Source organism: Dipodomys spectabilis, unplaced genomic scaffold (genome assembly GCF_019054845.1).
Source record: "Dipodomys spectabilis isolate Male_0828 unplaced genomic scaffold, ASM1905484v1 ptg000098l, whole genome shotgun sequence".
NCBI classification, from domain to species: domain Eukaryota; kingdom Metazoa; phylum Chordata; class Mammalia; order Rodentia; family Heteromyidae; genus Dipodomys; species Dipodomys spectabilis.
Window position 1 is genome coordinate 17,782,947 of NW_024870775.1, and position 9,599 is coordinate 17,792,545.

The following is a 9,599-nucleotide window of genomic DNA, read 5'->3' on the forward strand; positions in this document are numbered from 1 at the left end:
GTGGGGCATTGTGAGGACCACGTATCACCAGAATCTCTAGGTAGCTGCACTCTAGCTTGTCATGTATCATGTAGGGAGGTGCCCAGTAAAGCGTATCTGGGGGTACCACATGGCTTATGTTTGGTAGGAGGTATATAGTCCTTTCCCTGTTTCTGTTCCTGCCTAGTCTAGCCCCCAGCTGCTTGATTCTATGAGCTATGTCTAATTTTGCTATTAATGAGAACCTACCAGGCCTAAATTGTCCTGCTGTTGAACATAAAGAGGCTGAGAAGCAGAGGGGCTGGGAGGCATGAACTTTTAGGGTGGGTGGGATCAAACAGTTACGAGAACTAACTTCTGTCCAAGTTAGCCCCAAACTTGGACATAAGGCACATGCATGGGTTTAGGTTTTTAGATTCAAAGAGGTTTTCCTCCAACTCTGCACCTGGTTACCCATCCCTTTTCCTCCCTGTGGGGGAAGAGTGAGGAGGAGAAACTTCATGCTTTCTTTCTTCTCCCATTGGGGCTCTTAGTCCTGAGGTGAGCTGGGAGCCATTTAAGTGTTTACCCATGCTTTCCTGGGATGAGAAAGATTAGACTCAGACTGCACCAGATAGTGCCACCCCCTGCTGGTAGACATTGGAATGGCATGGAACCTGATCAACTTGGCTTTATTCTGAGCAAGCTGAGACTTCTAGGATGGGGAACTGGCAGAGGTCTGCTTTCCTCTTGCCAGACCAAACACTCCCAGTTTCTCAGTATCCACTTAGGGAGCCTTGTTATAGCAGATAGGGTCAAAGAGAGTTTCAGGGTTTTCCTGGAACCTTCCATTCTTCCTGCCTAGAACCTTCCATTCTTCCTGGGATATAAGATCATTCTTGGGAAAAAAAAATTCTATAGTTCCGATTTGAAAACACCAGCTTTTTAAACTTGTTTCATTTAAAGGTTTAACTAATTTAAACCAGGACTTCAGACCCATGAGAAAGACAGTTCAGCATGTGTCCCTGAAAGAATGCTGTCAAGGGACCAGCTAGACAAATGAAACCAGTGCAGGCATCCCCCCTGCACATCCCCCTGGTGGGTACTTGAGCCTCCACCCAAAGACCAAGAAGAACTGATTATAGAATCCACTCACACCTTTCCTTGACTCTGACTGTGTGGCCCAGCAGACTTAATAAGCATCCGTCATGGCTTGGAGTGAGAACAAGCCTGGTCTTGCCTCAGTTTATACTCAAATCTCAGTTTATATTCAAATGCCTTCCTGTTGAAGCTACTTCTTAGCTTTAAAGTGGGGAGAGCACCCCACTCCAGGAAAGCCAAATTGCTGAGGGTCATAGCCTTGTTATAGGAACCACTTCTAGCCTGTGAACAAAGCAGCCTCCTATCTGTTCCCACTCCAGATAAAACAACAAAAAAAAAAAAACCCAGAGAATCCAAGCTAGCATTATATTTTTGGGGCTCCGAGTGCTTTTCTAGCCCTCATCAAAGTCTTTTACTGAAAAAATCTTTTGCTGAAAGAAATCAGAGCAAGCCTTCCCTAACCCTGGCCCCAACTCAGGAGGCATACCAGGGTCTAGAGGCCCTTGCTTGGCCCTTCAACTATACTCTTGGTCCCCACAGGTGTGATGAGTATATCACGCAGCTGGATGAGATGCAGAGGCAACTGGCAGCGGCTGAGGATGAAAAGAAGACACTTAACTCCCTTCTGCGCATGGCCATCCAACAGAAGCTGGCACTTACGCAGCGACTGGAGCTGCTTGAGCTGGACCATGAGCAGACCCGACGGGGCCGCACAAAAGCAGCCTCGAAGGCCAAGCCAGCCACTCCGAGCGTAAGTCACACCTGTGCCTGTGCCAGTGACAGGGCTGAGGGCACCGGGCTGGCCAACCAGGTGTTCTGCAATGAGAAGCACAGCATTTACTGCGACTAGGGCTGTGGGGTTCCGCACGCTGCAGCTAACATCTGCTTCACCTCAACTAACCCAGCAGCGGGACAGCGGTGCTAGGCCAGTCTTAACGTGACTAATGCACAGAGGGCAAGATTCTAGCCAAGTGGTGGTATGGGGTACCAAGACACTTCCATGAGCTTTGTGTCACTTCCTGCTCCATTGCCTCCGGTGTCAGCTGCTGTCTTGGGGGCTTTGGCAATGGGGTGACGCTTCATATCTTTGTGGAAGACAGATGTGTGGAAGTGTCTTCCAGGAGCCCCAGGTATGTCAGGAGAACCCAAGGGAGAAAGTCCTGCTCCACTCTCTGGATATCCCTAGAAGGGCAGAACTCGGAGCTCGTATTTGCATGTTCCTCGCATGTGTCTGTGTCAGCACCTGAAAGCAGTTTCCTGAGGTTCTGACCTGCATCCTAGGTCCAGCCTCAGAGGACAGCTCTGGTGGGCTGGCATAGTTTTAGGAGAAATGATACATTATAGTCTGTGCAGCATCTGCAAGTCACATTCAGGATTAAGTGCAGAACTTCTTCCCCAAACCCAGAGAAAAATGGCCCTGGACTCTTGCATTCTATACATGAGAACCACATATGTTGGAGACAGCTGACCATAGCCTGGGAGAACAGAGCCTGGAGGCCACAGTTTCTCATTTCCGAGATCTGCATGCTGTTCTGCTGGCCTGTGAGATCACAAGGTGGCAAGGCTCAAGGGCCAGGGGTTTTTGTTTTGTTTTGTTTTTGTTTTTTAAATGAGAAAAGTATTCCTTCCAAGTGCCTGGCCTTGGTCCTTGGTGTGCAGCCCTTCCTTCTATACCCAGCTGCCTATCCATGTTCAGGCCTTCTTTGTAGAGGGTTTCAGACCTGAAGAAGCAGAGTCTTGAGAGCTGCTAGCGGGCTTGGCTGAGTTACAGATACACACAGATGTAGCACAACACAGCCCTGTGCGAGGAGAGCTTTGCACAGGTCCAGGGCAGATAGGAGGTTTATGGTTTTCTAGTGCAATTTGGGAGTGAGGACAGAAAGAGGCTAAGTAGCCAAAGTACTCTCCTGTTTCTGGAGGCTCCATTAGTGCAGAGCTGTGGCATCAGGCACCTGAGTTGCCGCACTGTGAAACAGAACTCATTTCAGTATTCCTTTCCCTGTCCCCATAGGGCATCCAGACCTGAGGCTTCCCCTTGCTCCCCTGAGGCTGCTTGCCAGTCTGTCCCAGTAGAAAGGGGATTGACATTGTTGCCTGATGTGAGGCTCTGTTGACCCTCTCACAGCTGTCCGTCCCTACTTTCCCTAGATGCCGAGAGTATCTTGGTCTCCTCCAGACTAGGCACTGCACAGATGCACATTGGAGTGTAGAACAGGCCATGTTTGTCCCCTGCATGTCTGTCCTAAAGATGGCTGTTCGCATGCTCACATACTTTCTGCCTTTTTCTCTCCTCACTGGGCCAGCAGCAGCTTCTCTTGTACTTACAGGGGCTTTGTGGGCACTTTGGAGCCACTGGCCTCCCTAACATATGCCCGTCGACTCTGCCAACTAACGAGCTCGCTCACTCCCAGCACAAGAGCTTTAGTTGTTAAGTGTCAGGTGACCATTGTCTAATGTTGTCTTATTTTCTCCTGTTTTCAGCTGTAGAGTAGCTGCTGGGAGGACGTGACTGCCCAGCCCTGTCACACTGCAGCCCCTTCCCCCAACCCCCTCCCGTGGCCCATGCAGAGGAAGGAAGGGCAGCCTAAAAAATCACATTTTAGAAACATTTTGGATATGCCACTGCAATTCTTTTCAAAATAGCATTCCACAACTTTTTGGTGGGTGGAAAAAAAAAAAAAAGCTTTAATGTTGAGAATGCCACGAGCTGCTGCTTGGAAAAGCCTCTGCACAGCCGAAGAACCTGCTTCCACAGCCGCTGTCAGGCTTGCTAGAGCCTGCCAGAACACCCACTGCAGGGGTCTCCTTATTACACACGTTCCTTTTTTACCCAATCAACCTGTGCACTTTTGATATTTTGATATTATATTTGCTTCCCTACTCCCTCGTATAGAGACGGTCTCAGATGCCATGGTCTGTGCTCGTGGTCCGTTAGCTGTTTGTCTTAGCTCCCAGTCTGTTGATCTGGCATCAACGTGAGGCAGAGCTGTGCTCCATACATAGTGTGTAGCTCTAGAATGGAGATGGGGCTTCGACCCAGTGAGGGGCTCAGCTAAATGTATCCACACTGTGGTTCAGCAGCCTTTTAGTTTATACGGCATTATGGTTCATGTTTGAAATTACAGATCTTAAATGCCATGTTCATTAAGAAATCCAGGGTATTCTGATTCTGGGGTTTTTTTCATATTGTATTATTATTATTCTTAGGAATAGTTCAATGTAACAAGAAGAAAACTTGACCTTTGCTCTGGTTAAAACAGTAATAGGCACTTGAAAAAAAAAAGATAAATTATTGAATGAGTAGTATTACCTACAAATTCCAGAATTTTCTGGGTTTTAGGACATTGTGAAGCATGACTGATTAACAGAATTTTATACAACTGTACCAGTGAAATTCCAAATTGGAATTGTTTTGTTACTCTGGTTGTTGTGCCAAATTGTGGTACACTTAGAAAATTCTACAGTCGTCGATTTTTAGGGTGTTATATTTCAACACCTTTTTGTTAGTAATCATTGCCAGTAGTGCCTTCATCAGTTAAGGGAGGTGTCCCAGTGAAGTAAATTCTCTGAAATGGGCAGCAAAGAGCTAGGTGGGAATGCTGAAGGCCAGTGTGAACCAGCAGGTGGGAGCAGGTGCCCACCTCACACTTGTCCCTGGGCATCTCATTGAGGGGAAAAAAAAAAAAAAAAAAACAGTAATTGTGCAAAATTCTGTTAGTCAGTGATTCTTTACTTGCAAATTCAGGGGCTTCGCAAACAAAAAGAAACACAAAACTGAGTGTGCTTTGGGAACCAAATGGACTTTATGGGACAAACTAAGCAAGCTGTATGAACACGTTTGTGAAGAGCAGAGGGCGGCAGGAGAGTCGGCAAGGTTGGTCGGCACTCGATTAGGGGATGAGGGTTAGCCATAGTATTCTTTGCAAATGTGAAAAGGAGGACATTTTATCTTCTCTTGCTTGGTGTAACTAATCACTGTTAATTTCAGGAAACAGAACTCATTAAAGCTCCTTAGCAAACTGCTTGCTAAGTGAGGTTTCACTGGTGTGGTCAGATTGGTACTAGTGGAGGAGAAAAACAGGCCTCCGTCCTCCAAAAAAAAAAGGACAAATTTTAATAATATAAATTGCAAGGCTCAAAGAATTCTGTTTCCTGGAACGAGCATTTCTTATTCCTAGTTGTTGGGACTCCTATTTTTACCTTCTGTTACAGTGTTGACTCATAAGAAATATTGTTACATTTAAGATAACCATCTGTATGGGGTATTTATTTGCAATGATGTCTAAGTACTGTATTTTTTTTCTGTGCATTACCTTAGTGTCATAATGTTGGTCTTTATTTTAAAGTCATATGCATGTTTTCCTGCCAAGGAATCTTTACACAGACCCAAACAAACAAATAATAATAAGCAAATGCCTTCAGTTTCTGAGAAAATGAGGCAAAGTATGGGAAAGGAATACGAGGGAAAAATTACCCAAGACTCTTGGAACATAGGCATGAATGTCTACAAAGCCAGCGTTCATAGGAACAGTGGGCCTGGGTAAAGAGTCATGTTGGTAGGACCAATAAATAAAGAATAATAAAAAGATGAAGCACATGGCTTGTTCCCTGTGATTGCTTTGACTCCTGTTCTAGGTGACTGGTACCAGCAGTGCAAAACGAGTCTCTCAGAGACCCTGGGGTGGGAGCTTGGAAGCAGCCTGGGGTCTGTCCTGGGTATGGAGTGCACCTCCAGATTGCACACCACATTGAATGCGAATACCAGTAGCACATTGTATTCACAAAGGTTATCTCCAATCAACCACTAAAAAGCAGAAGTAAAGGTATGGCTCAAGTGATAGAAAGTCAGCCTTGAGCAAAAAAGCTAAGTAAGAGTCTGAGGCCCTGAGTTCAAGCCCCAGTACAAGCACCAAAACGCAAAAATTCCAAGTAGCCTATACTATCCTTACTAGGAAGTGGATACTGTGGAATCCTGTCTTGCTGTGTAAACCCAGGAATAAATAGATTGAAGTACCAAGGTTTACCTGTTTGTCAACATAAAACCATATTAGAATGACTATGGATATTAGAGAAGGGAACAGTATTCTAGCCACAGGGACAATGGTACTAGTACACTCAGGCCTCCTCTCTGGCAGAGTCATCTATCTATGACCTCCTACAGGACTATCAATCTCTGGTCAGGCTCTCCTTCTAAAATTTCTTCTGCTGAGGGTCTTACCACCCCTTTGGAGCCACCACCCTGACAGTCCCATCCTTTTTTTTGTTGTTCATGGGGCTTGAACTCTGGGCCTGAGCACTGTCCCTGAGCTCTGCAGCTCAAGGCAAGTGCTCTACCACTTGAGTCATAGTGCCACTTCCAGTTTTCTGGTGGCTAATTGGACTTTCTTGCCCATGCTGGCTTTGAACCGCAATTCCTCAGCCTCCTGAGTAGTTAGGATTACAGGTGTGAACCACTGGCGCCTGGCTTCAATCCCTCTTTTCTGTAACCTACTTTGGTTTCAGTTGTTCTTTATGGGACTCAGCAGGCCCCAACTGGTCTGGAGTGAGTCTCCTCAAAGAGAGGGAGGTAGAAGGCAGGCAGCCTGGCTTAGTAAGGCAGTCCCCTTTCAGAGGATTCTGCCTGCCCCCTCTGTCCTCACTGTTCACTGTGGCCTGGCTCTCTTCTGTTTTTGACTATGATTGAGTCACCCATCATCCAGGTACTGAGTCTGCCCCTGCATTCCTCATCCTTGTACAACCCAAGCACTGAGTGTTTCGTTGTCTTAGTGAATGGGGCCCTGGGGTCCTGTGAGGAGATGCAGCCCATGCTGAAAGGCCTCCTACTTGGCCTTTCCTTCCAAGAGGGTATGGTCTCCTGCCCTCTTATTTTCCATATTATATTTCCTGTAGCAGTCTCACTCCACTCTCTGGCAGGCCATTAGGGCTGAAAAAAAAACAACATAGTCTTGGTAGCTGGAGTACTTGTTGAACAGTTTGGTAGCTGGTTGTCCTTGATTGACAGCCTGTAAGTTGGAAGAACTGGCTCTCAGAAGTGATTGGAGCTGTATCATGTCCTGGGTTCCTGGCATGCAGCAGGTGCTTAGTGGATGACTGGTGGCAATGTAGTTCTGGCTGATATCACTTAGGCATTTGGGATAGTATTATTTTAAGTCAACCTTTATTCAAGGCATCCAGAAAAGTGCATACATCCTAACATGCAGCTCTGATTGACAGTGAACACAGCTGTGTAACTAGCGGCCTTGAAGTCTCCTGACAGCCCCACCCCCACCCCAGGAATGCTCTTGGGGTGTGTTGACTTCATCACACAGAATAAGAGGTCCTTTTTCCAGTCCTGGAGGTCCTGGGCTGTCTCCTTCCCACAGAGCTCCAGATGTTCCATATCAGATCTGCCTCTCTATGAGCTCATCTTTTAGTCACATTCACACAGAGCTGGAAAGGGCTGTATGTGATACGATTTGTTTATGTTTTTCCTAAGCTCATCTCCTTCATCCAAGACTCTGCTTTCTTGAGCTCAGTCTCTGAGGGGAAGGGATCTTCCCACATGAAGCTCCTCCTCCTAGAAAGTAAAAGGAAGAAAAATCTCCCCTCACCCCTTCCTCCTAGGAGGCCTTCTATTCATCCCATTCTCAAAAAAGGAATCAAGAATTATTGTTTTCCTTAAGGTCTTTTTTCCCCCAAAAGATGCAAAACTTTTTAAATTAAGAAATAAGAGCCGGGCATACTGGTGGCTCATGCCTGTAATCCTAGCTACTCAAGAGGCTGAGATCTGAGAATCCTGGTTCAAAGCCAGCCTTGGCAGCAAAGTCTGTGAGACTCTTTATCTCCAATTAACCACCAGAAAACTGGAAGTGGTGCTGTGGCTCAAGTGGTAGAGCCCTAGCCATGAGCTGAAGAGCTCAGGGACAGCACCCAGGCCCAGAGTTCAAGTCCCACAACCTAAAAGAGACAGACAGACAGACAGACAGAGAGACTGAGAGACAGAGGAAAAAGAAGGAAGGAAGGAAGGAAGGAAGGAAGACTGCAAGTTTTACAAAAACAATCCAGGCAACCTCAAAGCCTTCCAGTTTTTCTTATTTACAATAATACGATATATCATCCACAGTCATTATGTAAATATTATATATATATATATATATAATGTCATGAACACCACAGAAAGGCTCTCTCAGGAGACTGAGCCTCTTTCCTCTCCTCCAAGAAAGCACGTGACACGATTGCTGCACCATTTTGAAATTAAAATGGTCATTGTCGCCCCTCCTGGGCCTTCAGTCAGAATGGTGGCCTGTCGTGGCCAGGTTGCCCAGCTGGGTCCTGGGGTCCAATAAATAGCAGTCACAGTGTGGGAGAGGATCAAATGGGACCTGTCACGACCACGGAGTGGAGGGGTGACCGGGGCGGGCTGGGGGGAATCTCTGGGTCCGTGTGTCTCTTCTTGTGTAGCACCAGGGGGTCAGGACTGGCCAAGTCCGGGTCGCACAGGTGGCCCTGGAAGGCTCAGCCGGTGGCCTGTGTGCACGCAGGGGGCTGGTGGGGGGAAGCTCGCGAACGTGCAGTGGCATTGGTTACAGGAGGCTGGTCTCCTGCCTGCGTGGCAGGTGCGCCCTGAACGCGGAGCCCGCGTTGCTGCAGGTGTGCGTGGCGGTGCGCTTTCGGGGCTGGAACGAGGAACGTGATGAAACCGCGGGGGGCTCCAGGCCCTGGGCGACAGAGGGCGCCGGGCCCCCGAATCCGACCCGCGAGGCCGTCGATGCCGAGCGGCAGCGTGTCAGCCGGCGGAGGGCGCCACCCAGGCCCTCACAAGCGGGGCGCCCTCGCACTTCCCGGCGGCCTTAGCCGTCCACCTGGCTGGGAGAGCTCGGCCTGGACGGGGCGCTCCGCTCCGGGAGGGGCGCCGCACGAAGCTGCAGCGCGGGGACGCGACCACTTGGGGGCGCAGCCTCTCCGGGGCAGCCTCAGCTCCCAGGCCGTCCAGCCCCAGGGACTGGAGGAAGGGCAGCTTGCTGTTGTCATCGGCTGTTGTCATCGGCTTGCTGTTGTCATCGGCTTTGCGGGCCTCGGGCAGGCAAAGGTGGAGAAAGACGGTAAGTGGGGCTGGCTGATCCCACGGATGGGCAGGGAGGGCTCTTCGCCCTTAAGGTTTTTGTGAGCTGTTACACATGAAAATGTAAACAAAAGTGACTGGTGTTGGGAGGGGGGAAGGAAGTGGTGTCCTGGGGTTTGAACTCAGGGCCTGAGCACTGTCCCTGAGCCTTTTCGCTCAAGGCTAGTGCTCTACCTCTTGAGTCACAGCTCCACTTCCTGCCTTTTAGTGGTTAGTTAGAGTTAAGAATCTCAGGAACTTTCCTGCCCTGGCTGGCTTTCAACCGGGATCCTCAAATCTCAGCCTCCTGAGTAGCTACGAATACATGCGTGAGCCACCAGTGCCAGGCAAGCTAAAATTTTGCAAACCACAACGATGTTGTTTGTGCATGAGCTGAACTCAGGTGTGCTGTTCAGGCATGAGCCATAGGCACCTTGTTGCTTTCTGGTTTTGTACCAAT

At 48.4% G+C, this 9,599-nt stretch overlaps 1 protein-coding gene across 3 annotated transcripts in view; it reads left to right on the forward strand.

Moving 5' to 3' along the window:
* Positions 1-5,656, forward strand: part of Bicd2 (BICD cargo adaptor 2) — a 49,626-nt gene extending 43,970 nt beyond the window's left edge. The window contains exons 7-8 of one of the 3 annotated variants that reach the window (XR_006148456.1): positions 1,600-3,128; positions 3,164-5,656. Coding sequence is in view for 2 of the 3 variants with exons in the window: in XM_042686640.1 (XP_042542574.1) it covers positions 1,600-1,909 (310 nt within the window). In the remaining variant the exon portion in view is untranslated. Of the gene's footprint in view, positions 1-1,599 lie in introns of all 3 variants that reach the window. The other 2 variants (XM_042686641.1, XM_042686640.1) reach the window with 2 other exon arrangements.
* The last annotated feature ends 3,943 nt before the right edge of the window (positions 5,657-9,599 follow it).